The sequence below is a fragment of the Nansenia antarctica genome, assembly GCF_963989245.1.
Source record: "Nansenia antarctica genome assembly, chromosome: 12".
Taxonomy (NCBI): Eukaryota; Metazoa; Chordata; class Actinopteri; order Argentiniformes; family Microstomatidae; genus Nansenia; species Nansenia antarctica.
Window position 1 is genome coordinate 6,454,377 of NC_137682.1, and position 20,985 is coordinate 6,475,361.

The 20,985-nt window shown below is 44.7% G+C and overlaps 2 protein-coding genes across 2 annotated transcripts in view; both read right to left on the reverse strand.

The window, feature by feature from the left end:
- Positions 1–7,129, reverse strand: part of LOC308168621 (uncharacterized protein) — a gene marked incomplete at both ends in the record, with an annotated part of 36,158 nt that extends 29,029 nt beyond the window's left edge. Inside the window, one exon of the mRNA XM_080543221.1 lies at positions 6,673–7,129. Coding sequence (XP_080399347.1) covers positions 6,673–7,129 — 457 coding nt within the window. The remainder of the gene's footprint in view (positions 1–6,672) is intronic.
- Positions 7,130–18,400: 11,271 nt separating this feature from the next.
- LOC308168622 (complement C1q tumor necrosis factor-related protein 7-like) lies at positions 18,401–19,138 on the reverse strand (the record flags this gene model as incomplete). Its single annotated transcript, XM_080543222.1, has 1 exon — positions 18,401–19,138. One exon carries the CDS (start codon positions 19,136–19,138, stop codon positions 18,401–18,403), a length of 738 nt encoding a protein of 245 aa, XP_080399348.1.
- Between the last annotated feature and the right edge of the window lie 1,847 nt (positions 19,139–20,985).

Genomic DNA, 20,985 nt, shown 5'->3' on the forward strand with positions numbered 1-20,985 from the left:
GCTTAAGTCAAAGTGGGAGGAGCTTAAGTCAAAGTGGGCGGAGCTTAAATCAAAGTGGGCGGAGCTTAAGTCAAAGTGGGAGGAGCTTAAATCAAAGTGGGAGGAGCTTAAATCAAAGTGGGAGGAGCTTAAGTCAAAGTGGGCGGAGCTTAAATTAAAGTGGGAGGAGCTTAAATCAAAGTGGGAGGAGCTTAAGTCAAAGTGGGCGGAGCTTAAGTCAAAGTGGGAGGAGCTTAAATCAAAGTGGGAGGAGCTTAAATCAAAGTGGGAGGAGCTTAAGTCAAAGTGGGAGGAGCTTAAGTCAAAGTGGGAGGAGCTTAAGTCAAAGTGGGCGGAGCTTAAATCAAAGTGGGCGGAGCTTAAGTCAAAGTGGGCGGAGCTTAAATCAGAGTGGGAGGAGCTTAAATCAGAGTGGGAGGAGCTTAAGTCAAAGTGGGCGGAGCTTAAGGCAAAGTGGGAGGAGCTTAAGTCAAAGTGGGAGGAGCTTAAATCAAAGTGGGAGGAGTTTAAGTCAAAGTGGGCGGAGCTTAAACCAAAGTGGGAGGAGCTTAAATCAAAGTGGGAGGAGCTTAAGTTAAAGTGGGCGGAGCTTAAACCAAAGTGGGAGGAGCTTAAATCAAAGTGGGAGGAGCTTAAGTCAAAGTGGGCGGAGCTTAAGTCAAAGTGGGAGGAGCTTAAATCAAAGTGGGAGGAGCTTAAATCAAAGTGGGAGGAGCTTAAGTCAAAGTGGGAGGAGCTTAAGTCAAAGTGGGAGGAGCTTAAGTCAAAGTGGGCGGAGCTTAAATCAAAGTGGGCGGAGCTTAAGTCAAAGTGGGCTGAGCTTAAATCAAAGTGGGAGGAGCTTAAATCAAAGTGGGAGGAGCTTACGCCAAAGTGGGCGGAGCTTAAACCAAAGTGGGAGGAGCTTAAATCAAAGTGGGAGGAGCTTAAGTCAAAGTGGGAGGAGCTTAAGTCAAAGTGGGAGGAGCTTAAGTCAAAGTGGGAGGAGCTTAAGTCAAAGTGGGAGGAGCTTAGGTTAAAGTGGGCGGAGCTTAAGACAAAGTGGGAGGAGCTTAAGTCAAAGTGGGAGGAGCTTAAGTCAAAGTGGGAGGATCTTAAGTTAAAGTGGGCGGAGCTTAAACCAAAGTGGGAGGAGCTTAAATCAAAGTGGGAGGAGCTTAAGTCAAAGTGGGCGGAGCTTAAATTAAAGTGGGAGGAGCTTAAATCAAAGTGGGAGGAGCTTAAGTCAAAGTGGGCGGAGCTTAAGTCAAAGTGGGCGGAGCTTAAATCAAAGTGGGAGGAGCTTAAATCAAAGTGGGAGGAGCTTAAGTCAAAGTGGGAGGAGCTTAAGTCAAAGTGGGAGGAGCTTAAGTCAAAGTGGGCGGAGCTTAAATCAAAGTGGGCGGAGCTTAAGTCAAAGTGGGCGGAGCTTAAATCAAAGTGGGAGGAGCTTAAATCAAAGTGGGCGGAGCTTAAACCAAAGTGGGAGGAGCTTAAATCAAAGTGGGAGGAGCTTAAATCAAAGTGGGAGGAGCTTAAGTCAAAGTGGGCGGAGCTTAAATTAAAGTGGGAGGACCTTAAGTCAAAGTGGGAGGAGCTTAAATCAAAGTGGGAGGAGCTTAAGTCAAAGTGGGCGGAGCTTAAGTGGGAGTGGGAGTGGCTTAGACCGTTAGTGGGCGGAGCTTGTGTCAAAAGTGGGCGGAGCTTGTGTCAAAGTGGGCGGAGCTTAAGTGGGAGTGGGAGTGGCTTAGACATTTAGTGGGCGGAGCTTGTGTCAAAGTGGGAGTGGCTTAATTGATTAATTCCAATTTTCTTTCATTTGCCAACAAACGACCTACCTAGACTGTACGCAGTTGCACCCTAGGATGAAAGCCTAGGATGAAAAACAGAAATCGGTGCCAGAAAGTCCCAGTCACCCAAAAATCGGCACCGTGAAGCGTCACAGGGGTCCGGTCGCGTGCCCCGAGTTTCGAGGCGCTAGCTCAAACGGTCGCTCCGTGGCGCCCCCTTTAATTACGGATTTCGCACTTACGTCAAAGCTCCCCGTTTGGGCCACGAATGGCCGATCAAGCCGAAACTCTGGGTAAACACTTGTCTCACCGAGATGTTCGACATATGTGAAAACCAGACCTCTAGCTCACAGCTAGGAGGGGAGTTATGAATTCTCTGCACTTACGAATGGCCGATCAAGCCGAAACGTTGGGTAAACACTTGTCTCACCAAGATGTTCGACATATGTGAAAACCAGACCTCTAGCTCACTCAGGAGGGGAGTTATAAGTAATGAGCTTAAGTCAAAGTGGGCGGAGCTTAAATCAAAGTGGGCGGAGCTTAAATCAAAGCGGGAGGAGCTAAAATCAAAGTGGGCGGAGCTTAAGTCAAAGTGGGCGGAGCTTAAATCAAAGTGGGAGGAGCTTAAATCAAAGTGGGATGAGCTTAAGTCAAAGTGGGAGGAGCTTAAGTCAAAGTGGGAGGAGCTTAAATCAAAGTGGGAGGAGCTTAAGTCAAAGTGGGCGGAGCTTAAGTCAAAGTGGGCGGAGCTTAAATCAAAGTGGGAGGAGCTTAAATCAAAGTGGGAGGAGCTTAAGTCAAAGTGGGCGGAGCTTAAATCAAAGCGGGAGGAGCTTAAATCAAAGCGGGAGGAGCTTAAGTCAAAGTGGGCGGAGCTTAAATCAAAGTGGGAGGAGCTTAAATCAAAGTGGGAGGAGCTTAAGTCAAAGTGGGAGGAGCTTAAATCAAAGTGGGAGGAGCTTAAGTCAAAGTGGGCGGAGCTTAAATCAAAGTGGGCGGAGCTTAAATCAAAGTGGGAGGAGCTTAAATCAAAGTGGGAGGAGCTTAAATCAAAGTGGGAGGAGCTTAAGTCAAAGTGGGAGGAGCTTAAGTCAAAGTGGGCAGAGCTTAAGCCAAAGTGGGCGGAGCTTGTGTAAAAGTGGGCGGAGCTTGTGTAAAAGTGGGCGGAGCTTGTATCTAAGTGGGCGGAGCTTAAGTCAAAGTGGGCGGAGCTTGACTCCGCCCACTTGACTCCGCCCACTCATTAGCATGAAGCTCATTAACATACAGCTCATTAACATACAGCTCATTAACATACAGCTCATTAGCATGAATCTCATTAACATACAGCTCATTAACATACAGCTCATTAACATACACACAGACACACGTATACACACAGAGACACACACAGCTAATTAACATACAGCTCATTAACATACAGCTCATTAGCATGAATCTCATTAACATGAAGCTCATTAACATACAGCTCATTAACATACAGCTCATTAACATACACACACAGACACACGTATACACACAGAGACACACACAGCTAATTAACATACAGCTCATTAACATACAGCTCATTAACATACAGCTCATTAACATACAGCTCATTAACATACAGCTCATTAACATACAGCTCATTAACATACACACACAGACACACGTATACACACACAGAGACACACAGCTAATTAACATACAGCTCATTAACATACAGCTCATTAGCATGAATCTCATTAACATGAAGCTCATTAACATACAGCTCATTAACATACACACACACACGTATACACACAGAGACACACACAGCTCATTAACATACAGCTCATTAACATACAGCTCATTAACATACAGCTCATTAACATACAGCTCATTAACATACATAAGCATACACATACTCATACACACACATCCACACATACTCATATCCACATACTCATACACACACATCCACACACATACTCATACACACACATCCACACACATATACACATACTCACACATCCACACACATACTCATACACACATCCACACATACTCATACACACACATCCACACTCATACACATCCACATACACACACTCATACAGCTCATTAACACATATATACACACACACATCCAGTCACACGGTGAGACACATTGAATGTAGACATCCAGTCACACACGCGCACAGACACGTCCAGCAGGTCTGATAATGGTCTGACTGGATTCGCCTCGAAGAGTAGATGTTCTTTGGTGTGTTTGGTGTCCAAAACGGTCATTGCATTCCCCCATAGAGACTCGGGCCGGTAGACGCACTGACACATAACTGACACACTGACACACACTGACACAGAAGAAAAAAAAAAAAAAAAAAAAAAATATTTTGAGGCGGGATTTTCAAAAAATATATTTTCAAAAGGGAAAATTCCTCTCTCTCTCTCTCTCTCTCTCTCTGGACTGAGCCCAGGAATTATTTGCCGCTGCGCATGCCTTTTTTTTTTTCTTCCTGTTTGTCCTTCACATTGAAAAGTGCAAATTGACCTGCCCGCCTGGGATTCGAACCCAGGACTACAAAGTCTACCTTGCGGCAGACTTACACACTGAGCTAACGAGCCAGTCATACAAACATATAAAAAAAAAAAATCTCGACATCTACTGGCCAGTGTGGAATCGCGGACATTGGCTGTCAGAGAATAGAATCCTATTATCCCATTTCTCTCTTCCTCTAGAATGACCTGTCGTTGTCTCCGTGTGTCTGTGTGTGTCTGTCTTTATTGAAATTGACAAGAAATGATGGACAATGACTCCACGCGGGGCTCGATCCTGGGTGGCTGCACGTCTCTCTCTCTGTCTGTCTTCTGAGACACAGGAGGGACTTCCGCATTAGCGGTGTTAGCTTAGCAATCTCGTTGTGTTTTAACTTCAGTTTAACATGACTTCCCGGGGTCGTAGAGGGCTGGGGTTAGGCTTCAAATGACCGTGTAGACCTAATGAACTTAAATATGAAAACCTTGTGTTTTTGAAATACAGTGTCCTCCATAAGTATTGTGTCTTCTTGTAGGTCTGTATTCCACCGGTTTTACATTTACATTTTTGGCATTTAGCAGATTCTTTCATCCAAAGCGACTTACAACAAATACATCTGTCTAAGTAACTGAATCATCTATCCATCAGACATCATAAGAACAAGTCATCTGTTATGACCAGGGGCCATTGGCAGTTACAATGGTAGAAGAACAAAGTTTGAATTTGTAAACAAACAATAACTATACTGAGTTTCTCAGATTTAATTAAATGTTTTCTTTTTTCAAGATTTGTTTCACCATTTAGAAATTACAAACCTTTTATACATAGCCCCCCTATTTCAGGGCACCAAAAATCAACAGTTTGTAACATTGTAACATTGGTGAACTCAGCAAACGTAAACAGGCTGGTAGGCCAGGAAGTCGAGATAAAAGAAGACAAACGGCTTCCTCTTTTCAGTACTTCGATGGTGGGCACTGTATAAGGTCAACCCAGGTCGCAGACAAGCTTAGAAAAGCTCTTTCAACAACACGTTAGACAATAAGAAGTCTGAAAGACACAAATCTGGCCAAACCAATCAAACACAGACAAAGGCAGGTTTCAAGAGCAAGGGTCAACATTTATTCCAGAAAGGATTGGCAATAAACAGAAAAAAAAGAAGAAAAACACAAACATCTAATAGAATTGATACACAATGAACTTCAAATCACAAAATACTCTTACTTTGTAAGTATTGGTTTAAAGATGGTGAAGACAACAGGAAAGCTAGAACAGGCTAGTCATTCCTTACCTCCTGTTCCTCTCGTTACCACATGCAGTATGGTGATGCACTTTGACATTAGCAAAACTAACCAAACTAACTGAACCACAGTTCTTTTCTTTTGATCCTTTAGGCAGCATTACAGTGTAATCACATATATGTGCTTCCAATGATCCCAATGTCTCTACCTGAATCACACTGTCTGTTGTTCCAAACATCCACACTGTGTACCAAAGGGGAACCCAAATGTCTCCTTAAGTACAAAGAGCCTCCTATCTTTCCACAGCGCCAATTCATATACCATCTACATCTTTCTCTGTCTCTCCCTCTGTCTCATTCTCCCCTCTGTCTTTTCCATTTCTGTCTGTACTACTCTATGCATTTTCTTTAAATCTATCTATTTTGATGCCCTTCATTTGATGCTATCTGCTTTATTGTACCGTATTTCTCCAAACACCTGCTCAATTCGGATTCACACATTTTCACAATACTCCTATTCAGTCTATTGATGAATCGAAAAATAAAGCTTTTACAGTTTTACTAATATCAAACATATGAATAGCAATATAAAGTTGGATACTTGTATCAAAAAGCAGATAATGTCTATTCATTGCCATGATATGTGTGGCGCTTATGTGTGTGGAGGTGATAAAGATTTGTAGAAAGGTCTTAAGTTGTCTTTCCTCTGACAAGACAAGTTAGATTTCCGTTGAGAATCCAACAACATGCTTTTACTAAACAATACAATCATGAGTAACAGGAAATGCCTTTAGGTGATAGTGTACACAATTGATTTGAGCTTGGAGCCAAACTAGGTTTAGTCGATGGATTTCTTTCATGCTGCTTAAACTGTCTAATTCAACCCTGGTTCAGCAAACTACCCATGGCTAACAGGTGTTGTCATGCCTTCTTGGGACCATATATGTGTGGATCTATTTATGCATGTGTGTTTGTGTGCAAGCGTGTATGTGTGTAAGAGGGTGTGTTCTGTGCACATGTATGTCAGTATAACCTGTGCCTGTCTAATTGACTCCTTGTTTAAGGTGCCGGGGTTGCTGTAGACCCGGGGATATCTCCCCATTGATAATCTTGAACCATATCGGGATCGGGATCTGTAGGGAAGAAATCTCGCCCCCGTGGCAAATCACAGTTGTCAGGGCTGAGCAGGAACCCGGAGAAGGTGCTGCTGCTCTCTGGATCGTGGTACATGCCGTTGTTATTGGTGTCCTTCACCTGGAGCCACACCTCGTCAAACATACTCAGGTGGAGCACCACCTGCTGGCTGATGACGCCTTGATCGATGGGTCCTGTCGTCTTGACGACGGGCGAAAAGTTATGGAACAGCCCCACTTTGAGCAGCCTAGCGGCGACCACTAGGTGGTAGCTGAACACATAGGTGCCGTTGACCACAGCCCGGTATTTACCCGTGGCCGGGTTATAGTTCAACCCTCGGTTACTGATGACAGTACGGAACGGTACGGGCATGCCAGGCTCAGGATAAATCGAGTCGAGTGCGGCGGTAAAAGAGGATTGCATGGCCGGCATGCACGGACCAGGCTGCCCCTGCATCCCCATCAGCCCCATGTCCCCCTTTTCACCGTCCATGCCGTTGGCACCGTGGGTGCCTACCTCACCCTCCGGTCCCAGGGGCCCTGGTGGTCCTGGTTGCCCGTTGGCCCCGTCAGTCCCGTCCTCGCAGTTACAGCAATTTGTTCAGTATTTGTATTCAGTATAGTGTCATTTCATGATGAGTGCATTGTTTCTTATTTTACCCGTTTAACTGTAAGTGAGGCTATTATGTTTTTCTCTTTTTTTATATGAGTTTTTCCAAATTGTATATAGAATAATTGTACAATGACATGAATATACAAAGTTATTATAACCGAAATCTGTGTTAGTTGTTATTTATGACCGGTGATTGCACTTCTCCGTCTCTGCTCTTCCTTCTCCTTCTCTCAACCTCTTTCCCTCTTTAACTCATTCACTCTTTCTTTCTGTCTCTCTCTTCTCCCTCTGCCCTGTGCAGTCCTCGTAGAGTGTGATGTGCTAGCATCTCTGGCCCCTCCGGTGCATCTATCAGGTGAGAGGGTGGGCTGGACGCTGTTGGTGTGTGTGGTCAGTGACCTGAGGAGGGGCCATCTCGAGGTCACCTGGAGGTCATCGTCATCCCAGGGTCACCAGCGCAGTCCCAGAGTTCCACTGCACATGTTGAGTATTTGTCACCACTGCGCTCAGAGCGAATTTACGAACGTAACCCAAGTGGCGTGGCTTCCTGTGCTAAATCCTTTAATTCAATACACACTGATCAGTACAAGTTTTAAACAGTCGAATTTATCAGTTCCTCCGTGGCGCAACGCGTTCGCTCGTGCGCGACTCATTCATAGGTACACGGTTCGAATCCCAGGTCTGGCGGATGGCCCCCGAGTGCGCGCGGAGAGAGAGAGAGAGAGATTTCAAAGATCGAGTATTTTGCGTTTTGGATAGCAGAGTGTAAGTGTGTAAGTCTGTACCATCTAATATTTATATTTTGGAACATCTCTGTGAACCAGGGAGAAACGGAGTTTCGCATTCATGGACTTCCGTAATTCACTGCGTGTGTGACTGTGTCTGTCTCTCTGCCAGCCTGCACGGGCTTTGTGGGAGGAGCTACGGAGCCGGCTCGCGTTGACTTCGGAGAACTCCGGCGATCTTCGGAAAACTGTGTCCGCGATGACAAACCAATGTGTCTACATTCACTCTATGGGGGAATGCAATGACCGTTTTGGACACCAAACACACCAAAGAACATCTACTCTTCGAGGCGAATCCAGTCAGACCATTATCAGACCTGCTGGACGTGTCTGTGCGCGTGTGTGACTGGATGTCTACATTCAATGTGTCTCACCGTGTGACTGGATGTGTGTGTGTATATATGTGTTAATGAGCTGTATGAGTGTGTGTATGTGGATGTGTATGAGTGTGGATGTGTGTGTATGAGTATGTGTGGATGAGTATGTGTGTGGATCTGTGAGTATGTGTATATGTGTGTGGATGTGTGTATGAGTATGTGTGTGGATGTGTGTGTATGAGTATGTGGATATGAGTATGTGTGTGTATGAGTATGTGTATATGTATGTGTATGCTTATGTATGTTAATGAGCTTCATGTTAATGAGCTTCATGCTAATGAGCTTCATGCTAATGAGCTGTATGTTAATGAGCTGTATGTTAATGAGCTGTATGTTAATTAGCTGTATGTTAATTAGCTGTGTGTATACGTGTGTCTGTGTGTGTGTATGTTAATGAGCTGTATGTTAATGAGCTTCATGCTAATGAGCTTCATGCTAATGAGCTGTATGTTAATTAGCTGTATGTTAAAGTGGGCGGAGCTTGTGTCTAAGTGGGCGGAGCTTAAGTCAAAGTGGGCGGAGCTTGTGTCTAAGTGGGCGGAGCTTAAGTCAAAGTGGGCGGAGCTTAAAGCAAAGTGGGCGGAGCTTAAGTCAAAGTGGGCGGAGCTTAAGTCAAAGTGGGCGGAGCTTGTGTCAAAGTGGGCGGAGCTTAAGTCAAAGTGGGCGGAGCTTGTGTCAAAGTGGGCGGAGCTTAAGTCAAAGTGGGCGGAGCTTGTGTAAAAGTGGGTGGAGCTTAAGTCAAAGTGGGCGGAGCTTAAAGCAAAGTGGGCGGAGCTTAAAGCAAAGTGGGCGGAGCTTAAGTCAAAGTGGGCGGAGCTTAAGTCAAAGTGGGCGGAGCTTGTGTCAAAGTGGGCGGAGCTTAAGTCAAAGTGGGCGGAGCTTGTGTAAAAGTGGGTGGAGCTTAAGTCAAAGTGGGCGGAGCTTGTGTAAAAGTGGGTGGAGCTTAAAGCAAAGTGGGCGGAGCTTAAGCCAAAGTGGGCGGAGCTTAAAGCAAAGTGGGCGGAGCTTAAGTCAAAGTGGGCGGAGCTTAAGTCAAAGTGGGCGGAGCTTAAGTCAAAGTGAGAGGAGCTTAAATCAAAGTGGGAGGAGCTTAAGTCAAAGTGGGCGGAGCTTAAACCAAAGTGGGAGGAGCTTAAATCAAAGTGGGAGGAGCTTAAGTCAAAGTGGGCGGAGCTTAAATTAAAGTGGGAGGAGCTTAAATCAAAGTGGGAGGAGCTTAAGTCAAAGTGGGCGGAGCTTAAGCCAAAGTGGGCGGAGCTTAAAGCAAAGTGGGCGGAGCTTAAGTCAAAGTGGGAGGAGCTTAAGTCAAAGTGGGCGGAGCTTAAGTCAAAGTGAGAGGAGCTTAAATCAAAGTGGGAGGAGCTTAAGTCAAAGTGGGCGGAGCTTAAACCAAAGTGGGAGGAGCTTAAATCAAAGTGGGAGGAGCTTAAGTCAAAGTGGGCGGAGCTTAAATTAAAGTGGGAGGAGCTTAAATCAAAGTGGGAGGAGCTTAAGTCAAAGTGGGCGGAGCTTAAGTCAAAGTGGGAGGAGCTTAAATCAAAGTGGGAGGAGCTTAAATCAGAGTGGGAGGAGCTTAAGTCAAAGTGGGAGGAGCTTAAGTCAAAGTGGGAGGAGCTTAAGTCAAAGTGGGCGGAGCTTAAATCAAAGTGGGCGGAGCTTAGATCAAAGTGGGAGGAGCTTAAATCAAAGTGGGAGGAGCTTAAATCAAAGTGGGAGGAGCTTAAGTCAAAGTGGGAGGAGCTTAAGTCAAAGTGGGCGGAGCTTAAATCAAAGTGGGAGGAGCTTAAGTCAAAGTGGGCGGAGCTTAAGTCAAAGTGGGCGGAGCTTAAGTTAAAGTGGGCGGAGCTTGTGTCTGAGTGGGCGGATCTTAAGTCAAAGTGGGCGGAGCTTAAGTTAAAGTGGGCGGAGCTAGTGTCTGAGTGGGCGGAGCTTAAGTCAAAGTGGGCGGAGCTTGACTCCGCCCACTTGACTCCGCCCACTCATTAGCATGAAGCTCATTAACATGAAGCTAATTAACATACAGCTCATTAACATACAGCTCATTAACATACAGCTCATTAGCATGAATCTCATTAACATACAGCTCATTAACATACAGCTCATTAACATACACACAGACACACGTATACACACACAGAGACACACACAGCTAATTAACATACAGCTCATTAACATACAGCTCATTAGCATGAATCTCATTAACATGAAGCTCATTAACATACAGCTAATTAACATACAGCTCATTAACATACACACACACACAGACACACGTATACACACACAGAGACACACACAGCTAATTAACATACAGCTCATTAACATACAGCTCATTAACATACAGCTCATTAGCATGAATCTCATTAACATGAAGCTCATTAACATACAGCTCATTAACATACAGCTCATTAACATACACACACACACGTATACACACACAGAGACACACAGCTAATTAACATACAGCTCATTAGCATGAATCTCATTAACATGAAGCTCATTAACATACAGCTCATTAACATACAGCTCATTAACATACACACACACACGTATACACACAGAGACACACACAGCTCATTAACATACAGCTCATTAACATACAGCTCATTAACATACAGCTCATTAACATACAGCTCATTAACATACATAAGCATACACATACTCATACACACACATCCACACATACTCATATCCACATACTCATACACACACATCCACACACATACTCATACACACACATCCACACACATATACACATACTCACACATCCACACACATACTCATACACACACATCCACACTCATACACATCCACATACACACACTCATACAGCTCATTAACACATATATACACACACACATCCAGTCACACGGTGAGACACATTGAATGTAGACATCCAGTCACACACGCGCACAGACACGTCCAGCAGGTCTGATAATGGTCTGACTGGATTCGCCTCGAAGAGTAGATGTTCTTTGGTGTGTTTGGTGTCCAAAACGGTCATATAACTGACACATAACTGACACACTGACACACACTGACACAGAAGAAAAAAAAAAAAAAAAATATATATTTTGAGGCGGGATTTTAGCATTTAGCAGATTCTTTCATCCAAAGCGACTTACAACAAATACATCTGTCTAAGTAGCTGAATCATCTATCCATCAGACATCATAAGAACAAGTCAGCTGTTATGACCAGGGGCCATTGGCAGTTACAATGGTAGAGGAACAAAGTTTGAATTTGTAAACAAACAATTACTATACTGAGTTTCTCAGATTTAATTAAATGTTTTCTTTTTTCTGATTTGTTTCACCATTTAGAAATTACAAACCTTTTTATACATAGTCCCCCTATTTCAAGGCACCAAAAATCAACAGTTTGTAACATTGTAACATTGGTGAACTCAGCAAACTTAAACAGGCTGGTAGGCCAGGAAGTCTTAAGCCCAATGCACACGGCGTGCGATGTTGTCGCACCGCCGAATTCGATTCCAGCTACAGAACCTGGCAGAGCATCACCAGACACCGGCGTCTGGTGGGGTCAATGGGTTGCAGACTTCATTTATTGCAAAGGATTGTCAACCAAATACTAAACATGAGTACTTTATTTGGACATTATATATTATTATTTTTTGGACCCCTGAAATAGGGGGAGTATGTTTTTTTTTTAAAATATATACTTTCTAAATGGTGTACTGTACCCAATCGGAAAACAAACATAATTAAAGCTGAGATTTGCTACTTTGACCCTATAGCAATTATTTGATTTAAAATCCAAATTGTTAGTATCGAGATAAAAGAAGACAAACGGCTTCCTCTTTTCAGTACTTCGATGGTGGGCACTGTATAAGGTCAACCCAGGTCGCAGACAAGCTTAGAAAAGCTCTTTCAACAACACGTTAGACAATAAGAAGTCTGAAAGACACAAATCTGGCCATACCAATCAAACACAGACAAAGGCAGGTCTCAAGAGCAAGGGTCAACATTTATTCCAGAAAGGATTGGCAATAAACAGAAAAAAAAGAAGAAAAACACAAACATCTAATAGAATTGATACACAATGAACTTCAAATCACAAAATACTCTTACTTTGTAAGTATTGGTTTAAAGATGGTGAAGACAACAGGAAAGCTAGAACAGGCTAGTCATTCCTTACCTCCTGTTCCTCTCGTTACCACATGCAGTATGGTGATGCACTTTGACATTAGCAAAACTAACCAAACTAACTGAACCACAGTTCTTTTCTTTTGATCCTTTAGGCAGCATTACAGTGTAATCACATATATGTGCTTCCAATGATCCCAATGTCTCTACCTGAATCACACTGTCTGTTGTTCCAAACATCCACACTGTGTACCAAAGGGGAACCCAAATGTCTCCTTAAGTACAAAGAGCCTCCTATCTTTCCACAGCGCCAATTCATATACCATCTACATCTTTCTCTATCTCTCCCTCTGTCTCATTCTCCCCTCTGTCTTTTCCATTTCTGTCTGTACTACTCTATGCATTTTCTTTAAATCGATCTATTTTGATGCCCTTCATTTGATGCTATCTGCTTTATTGTACTGTATTTCTCCAAACACCTGCTCAATTCTGATTCACACATTTTCACAATACTCCTATTCAGTCTATTGATGAATCGAAAAATAAAGCTTTTACAGTTTTACTAATATCAAACATATGAATAGCAATATAAAGTTGGATACTTGTATCAAAAAGCAGATAATGTCTATTCATTGCCATGATATGTGTGGCGCTTATGTGTGTGGAGGTGATACAGATTTGTAGAAATGTCTTAAGTTGTCTTTCCTCTGACAAGACAAGTTAGATTTCCGTTGAGAATCCAACAACATGCTTTTACTAAACAATACAATCATGAGTAACAAGAAATGCCTTTAGGTGATAGTGTACACAATTGATTTGAGCTTGGAGCCAAACTAGGTTTAGTCGATGGATTTCTTTCATGCTGCATAAACTGTCTAATTCAACCCTGGTTCAGCAAACTACCCATGGCTAACAGGTGTTGTCATGCCTTCTTGGGACCATATATGTGTGGATCTATTTATGCATGTGTGCTTGTGTGCAAGTGTGTATGTGTGTAAGAGGGTGTGTTCTGTGCACATGTATGTGAGTATAACCTGTGCCTGTCTAATTGACTCCTTGTTTAAGGTGCTGGGGTTGCTGTAGACCCTGGGATATCTCCCCATTGATAATCTTGAACCCTATCGGGATCGGGATCTGTAGGGAAGAAATCTCGCCCCCGTGGCAAATCACAGTTATCAGGGCTGAGCAGGAACCCGGAGAAGGTGCTGCTGCTCTCCGGATCGTGGTACATGCCGTTGTTATTGGTGTCCTTCACCTGGAGCCACACCTCGTCAAACCTACTCAGGTGGAGCACCACCTGCTGGCTGATGACGCCTTGGTCGATGGGTCCTGTCGTCTTGACGACGGGCGAAAAGTTATGGAACAGCCCCACTTTGAGCAGCCTAGCGGCGACCACTAGGTGGTAGCTGAACACATAGGTGCCGTTGACCACAGCCCGGTATTTACCCGTGGCCGGGTTATAGTTAAACCCTCGGTTACTGATGACAGTACGGAACGGTACGGGCATGCCAGGCTCAGGATAAATCGAGTCGAGTGCGGCGGTAAAAGAGGATTGCATGGCCGGCATGCACGGACCGGGCTGCCCCTGCATCCCCATCAGCCCCATGTCCCCCTTTTCACCGTCCATGCCGTTGGCACCGTGGGTGCCTACCTCACCCTCCGGTCCCAGGGGCCCTGGAGGTCCCGGTTGCCCGTTGGCCCCGTCAGTCCCGTCCTCGCAGTTACAGCAATTTGTTCAGTATTTGTATTCAGTATAGCGTCATTTCATGATGAGTGCATTGTTTCTTATTTTACCCGTTTAACTGTAAGTGAGGCTATTATGTTTTTCTCTTTTTTTATATGAGTTTTTCCAAATTGTATATAGAATAATTGTACAATGACATGAATATACAAAGTTATTATAACCGAAATCTGTGTTAGTTGTTATTTATGACCGGTGATTGCACTTCTCCGTCTCTGCTCTTCCTTCTCCTTCTCTCAACCTCTTTCCCTCTTTAACTCATTCACTCTTTCTTTCTGTCTCTCTCTTCTCCCTCTGCCCTGTGCAGTCCTCGTAGAGTGTGATGTGCTAGCATCTCTGGCCCCTCCGGTGCATCTATCAGGTGAGAGGGTGGGCTGGACGCTGTTGGTGTGTGTGGTCAGTGACCTGAGGAGGGGCCATCTCGAGGTCACCTGGAGGTCATCGTCATCCCAGGGTCACCAGCGCAGTCCCAGAGTTCCACTGCACATGTTGAGTATTTGTCACCACTGCGCTCAGAGCGAATTTACGAACGTAACCCAAGTGGCGTGGCTTCCTGTGCTAAATCCTTTAATTCAATACACACTGATCAGTACAAGTTTTAAACAGTCGAATTTATCAGTTCCTCCGTGGCGCAACGCGTTCGCTCGTGCGCGACTCATTCATAGGTACACGGTTCGAATCCCAGGTCTGGCGGATGGCCCCCGAGTGCGCGCGGAGAGAGAGAGAGAGAGATTTCAAAGATCGAGTATTTTGCGTTTTGGATAGCAGAGTGTAAGTGTGTAAGTCTGTACCATCTAATATTTATATTTTGGAACATCTCTGTGAACCAGGGAGAAACGGAGTTTCGCATTCATGGACTTCCGTAATTCACTGCGTGTGTGACTGTGTCTGTCTCTCTGCCAGCCTGCACGGGCTTTGTGGGAGGAGCTACGGAGCCGGCTCGCGTTGACTTCGGAGAACTCCGGCGATCTTCGGAAAACTGTGTCCGCGATGACAAACCAATGTGTCTACATTCACTCTATGGGGGAATGCAATGACCGTTTTGGACACCAAACACACCAAAGAACATCTACTCTTCGAGGCGAATCCAGTCAGACCATTATCAGACCTGCTGGACGTGTCTGTGCGCGTGTGTGACTGGATGTCTACATTCAATGTGTCTCACCGTGTGACTGGATGTGTGTGTGTATATATGTGTTAATGAGCTGTATGAGTGTGTGTATGTGGATGTGTATGAGTGTGGATGTGTGTGTATGAGTATGTGTGGATGAGTATGTGTGTGGATCTGTGAGTATGTGTATATGTGTGTGGATGTGTGTATGAGTATGTGTGTGGATGTGTGTGTATGAGTATGTGGATATGAGTATGTGTGTGTATGAGTATGTGTATATGTATGTGTATGCTTATGTATGTTAATGAGCTTCATGTTAATGAGCTTCATGCTAATGAGCTTCATGCTAATGAGCTGTATGTTAATGAGCTGTATGTTAATGAGCTGTATGTTAATTAGCTGTATGTTAATTAGCTGTGTGTATACGTGTGTCTGTGTGTGTGTATGTTAATGAGCTGTATGTTAATGAGCTTCATGCTAATGAGCTTCATGCTAATGAGCTGTATGTTAATTAGCTGTATGTTAAAGTGGGCGGAGCTTGTGTCTAAGTGGGCGGAGCTTAAGTCAAAGTGGGCGGAGCTTGTGTCTAAGTGGGCGGAGCTTAAGTCAAAGTGGGCGGAGCTTAAAGCAAAGTGGGCGGAGCTTAAGTCAAAGTGGGCGGAGCTTAAGTCAAAGTGGGCGGAGCTTGTGTCAAAGTGGGCGGAGCTTAAGTCAAAGTGGGCGGAGCTTGTGTCAAAGTGGGCGGAGCTTAAGTCAAAGTGGGCGGAGCTTGTGTAAAAGTGGGTGGAGCTTAAGTCAAAGTCAGCTCCTTCCCTTTTTTTTTCTTTTTTTTTTCTTAAAGTGTTTTTTTCCCCTTTCCTAACACCAGGGGAGCCACCCCTCCTAAATTTCGTTGTTTGGTACCTGTACTGTAGCAATGACAATAAAGTCCATTCATTCATTCATTCATTCAACATGAACATTATCATGTACCAGAGTGATTGCAAGAGGAAAAAGGATCAGATTTACAGAATACTATCTGATCTGTGAAACATGGTGGAGGGGTTGTTTTGTTCGGGGCATGTACAGTATAGCTGCCACTAGAACTGGCTTACTTGTCTTAAATGATGACGCAACTGCTGATGGTAGCAGCAGAATGTATTCTGAAGTGTACAGGAACAGTGTGTTTGCTCGCATACAGAAGTAAATGCCTCCAAATGTATTGGATGCCGCTTATAGTAAGACAATGACCCCGAACATACTGCCATAACAACTAGGGAGTTTTTTCAGGGCCAAAAATTGGAAAGTTCTTCAGATTTAAATCTAATTGAACATGCATGTCATTTCCTGATGATACGATTTTAGGCAAAAAGACCTCAAAACAAACAACAACAGAAGATGGCTTCAGTTACAGCTACAGACACTGGCGTCTGGTGGGGTCAATGGGTTGCAGACTTCATTTATTGCAAAGGATTGTCAACCAAATACTAAACATGAGTACTTTATTTGGACATTATATATTATTATTTTTTGGACCCCTGAAATAGGGGGAGTATGTTTTTTAAAATATATATACTTTCTAAATGGTGTACCCAATCGGAAAACAAACATAATTAGAGCTGAGATTTGCTACTTTGACCCTATAGCAATTATTTGATTTAAAATCCAAATTGTTAGTATCGAGATAAAAGAAGACAAACGGCTTCCTCTTTTCAGTACTTCGATGGTGGGCACTGTATAAGGTCAACCCAGGTCGCAGACAAGCTTAGAAAAGCTCTTTCAACAACATGTTAGACAATAAGAAGTCTGAAAGACACAAATCTGGCCATACCAATCAAACACAGACAAAGGCAGGTCTCAAGAGCAAGGGTCAACATTTATTCCAGAAAGGATTGGCAATAAACAGAAAAAAAAGAAGAAAAACACAAACATCTAATAGAATTGATACACAATGAACTTCAAATCACAAAATACTATTACTTTGTAAGTATTGGTTTAAAGATGGTGAAGACAACAGGAAAGCTAGAACAGGCTAGTCATTCCTTACCTCCTGTTCCTCTCGTTACCACATGCAGTATGGTGATGCACTTTGACATTAGCAAAACTAACCAAACTAACTGAACCACAGTTCTTTTCTTTTGATCCTTTAGGCAGCATTACAGTGTAATCACATATATGTGCTTCCAATGATCCCAATGTCTCTACCTGAATCACACTGTCTGTTGTTCCAAACATCCACACTGTGTACCAAAGGGGAACCCAAATGTCTCCTTAAGTACAAAGAGCCTCCTATCTTTCCACAGCGCCAATTCATATACCATCTACATCTTTCTCTGTCTCTCCCTCTGTCTCATTCTCCCCTCTGTCTTTTCCATTTCTGTCTGTACTACTCTATGCATTTTCTTTAAATCTATCTATTTTGATGCCCTTCATTTGATGCTATCTGCTTTATTGTACTGTATTTCTCCAAACACCTGCTCAATTCTGATTCACACATTTTCACAATACTCCTATTCAGTCTATTGATGAATCGAAAAATAAAGCTTTTACAGTTTTACTAATATCAAACATATGAATAGCAATATAAAGTTGGATACTTGTATCAAAAAGCAGATAATGTCTATTCATTGCCATGATATGTGTGGCGCTTATGTGTGTGGAGGTGATAAAGATTTGTAGAAATGTCTTAAGTTGTCTTTCCTCTGACAAGACAAGTTAGATTTCCGTTGAGAATCCAACAACATGCTTTTACTAAACAATACAATCATGAGTAACAGGAAATGCCTTTAGGTGATAGTGTACACAATTGGTTTGAGCTTGGAGCCAAACTAGGTTTAGTCGATGGATTTATTTTATGCTGCATAAACTGTCTAATTCAACCCTGGTTCAGCAAACTACCCATGGCTAACAGGTGTTGTCATGCCTTCTTGGGACCATATATGTGTGGATCTATTTATGCATGTGTGTTTGTGTGCAAGTGTGTACGTGTGTAAGAGGGTGTGTTCTGTGCACATGTATGTGAGTATAACCTGTGCCTGTCTAATTGACTCCTTGTTTAAGGCGCTGGGGTTGCTGTAGACCCTGGGATATCTCCCCATTGATAATCTTGAACCATATCGGGATCGGGATCTGTAGGAAAGAAATCTCGCCCCCGTGGCAAATCACAGTTATCAGGGCTGAGCAGGAACCCGGAGAAGGTGCTGCTGCTCTCCGGATCGTGGTACATGCCGTTGTTATTGGTGTCCTTCACCTGGAGCCACACCTCGTCAAACATACTCAGGTGGAGCACCACCTGCTGGCTGATGACGCCTTGGTCGATGGGTCCTGTCGTCTTGACGACGGGCGAAAAGTTATGGAACAGCCCCACTTTGAGCAGCCTAGCGGCGACCACTAGGTGGTAGCTGAACACATAGGTGCCGTTGACCACAGCCCGGTATTTACCCGTGGCCGGGTTATAGTTAAACCCTCGGTTACTGATGACAGTACGGAACGGTACGGGCATGCCAGGCTCGGGATAAATCGAGTCGAGTGCGGCGGTAAAAGAGGATTGCATGGCCGGCATGCACGGACCGGGCTGCCCCTGCATCCCCATCAGCCCCATGTCCCCCTTTTCACCATCCATGCCGTTGGCACCGTGGGTGCCTACCTCACCCTCCGGTCCCAGGGGCCCTGGAGGTCCCGGTTGCCCGTTGGCCCCGTCAGTCCCGTCCGCGCAGTTACAGTCACCCTCGGCCCCCTGTTCCCCTTTCTCACCGTCTGACCCGGGGGCGCCGAACTCGCCCGCGTCTCCCATGTCCCCCTTAGGTCCCGTAGCCCCGTCGGTGCCCGCCCCCCCAGGCAGGCCTCTGGTCCCTGGAATGAGAGGACTCCACAGAATCCAAACTAGGAATTTCCAACTTGGAAACTTAGCTTAAGTCAAAGTGGGCGGAGCTTAAATCAAAGTGGGCGGAGCTTAAATCAAAGTGGGAGGAGCTTAAATCAAAGTGGGAGGAGCTTAAATCAAAGTGGGCGGAGCTTAAGTCAAAGTGGGCGGAGCTTAAATCAAAGTGGGAGGAGCTTAAATCAAAGTGGGAGGAGCTTAAGTCAAAGTGGGAGGAGCTTAAGTCAAAGTGGGAGGAGCTTAAGTCAAAGTGGGCGGAGCTTAAATCAAAGTGGGCGGAGCTTAAGTCAAAGTGGGCGGAGCTTAAATCAAAGTGGGAGGAGCTTAAATCAAAGTGGGAGGAGCTTAAGTCAAAGTGGGCGGCGCTTAAACCAAAGTGGGAGGAGCTTAAATCAAAGTGGGAGGAGCTTAAGTCAAAGTGGGAGGAGCTTAAGTCAAAGTGGGAGGAGCTTAAGTCAAAGTGGGAGGAGCTTAGGTTAAAGTGGGCGGAGCTTAAGGCAAAGTGGGAGGAGCTTAAGTCAAAGTGGGAGGAGCTTAAATCAAAGTGGGAGGAGCTTAAGTCAAAGTGGGAGGAGCTTAAGTCAAAGTGGGAGGAGCTTAAGTCAAAGTGGGAGGAGCTTAGGTTAAAGTGGGCGGAGCTTAAGGCAAAGTGGGAGGAGCTTAAATCAAAGTGGGAGGAGCTTAAGTCAAAGTGGGAGGAGCTTAAGTCAAAGTGGGCGGAGCTTAAACCAAAGTGGGAGGAGCTTAAATCAAAGTGGGAGGAGCTTAAGTCAAAGTGGGCGGAGCTTAAATTAAAGTGGGAGGAGCTTAAATCAAAGTGGGAGGAGCTTAAGTCAAAGTGGGCGGAGCTTAAGTCAAAGTGGGAGGAGCTTAAATCAAAGTGGGAGGAGCTTAAGTCAAAGTGGGCGGAGCTTAAACCAAAGTGGGAGGAGCTTAAATCAAAGTGGGAGGAGCTTAAGTCAAAGTGGGAGGAGCTTAAGTCAAAGTGGGAGGAGCTTAAATCAAAGTGGGAGGAGCTTAAGTCAAAGTGGGAGGAGCTTAAGTCAAAGTGGGAGGAGCTTAAGTCAAAGTGGGAGGAGCTTAAGTCAAAGTGGGAGGAGCTTAGGTTAAAGTGGGCGGAGCTTAAGGCAAAGTGGGAGGAGCTTAAGTCAAAGTGGGAGGAGCTTAAGTCAAAGTGGGAGGAGCTTAAGTCAAAGCGGGAGGAGCTTAAGTCAAAGTGGGCGGAGCTTAAGTTAAAGTGGGAGGAGCTTAAGTCAAAGTGGGCGGAGCTTAAGTTAAAGTGGGAGGAGCTTAAAGCAAAGTGGGCGGAGCTTAAAGCAAAGTGGGCGGAGCTTGTGTAAAAGTGGGCGGAGCTTGTGTCAAAGTGGGCGGAGCTTGTGTCAAAGTGGGCGGAGCTTGTGTCAAAGTGGGCGGAGCTTAAGTCAAAGTGGGCGGAGCTTGTGTCAAAGTGGGCGGAGCTTAAGTCAAAGTGGGAGGAGCTTAAGTCAAAGTGAGAGGAACTTAAGTCAAAGTGGGAGGAGCTTAAATCAAAGTGGGCGGAGCTTAAACCAAAGTGGGAGGAGCTTAAATCAAAGTGGGAGGAGCTTAAGTCAAAGTGGGAGGAGCTTAAGTCAAAGTGGGAGGAGCTTAAGTCAAAGTGGGAGGAGCTTAAGTCAAAGTGGGAGGAGCTTAAGTCAAAGTGGGAGGAGCTTAGGTTAAAGTGGGTGGAGCTTAAGGCAAAGTGGGAGGAGCTTAAGTCAAAGTGGGAGGAGCTTAAATCA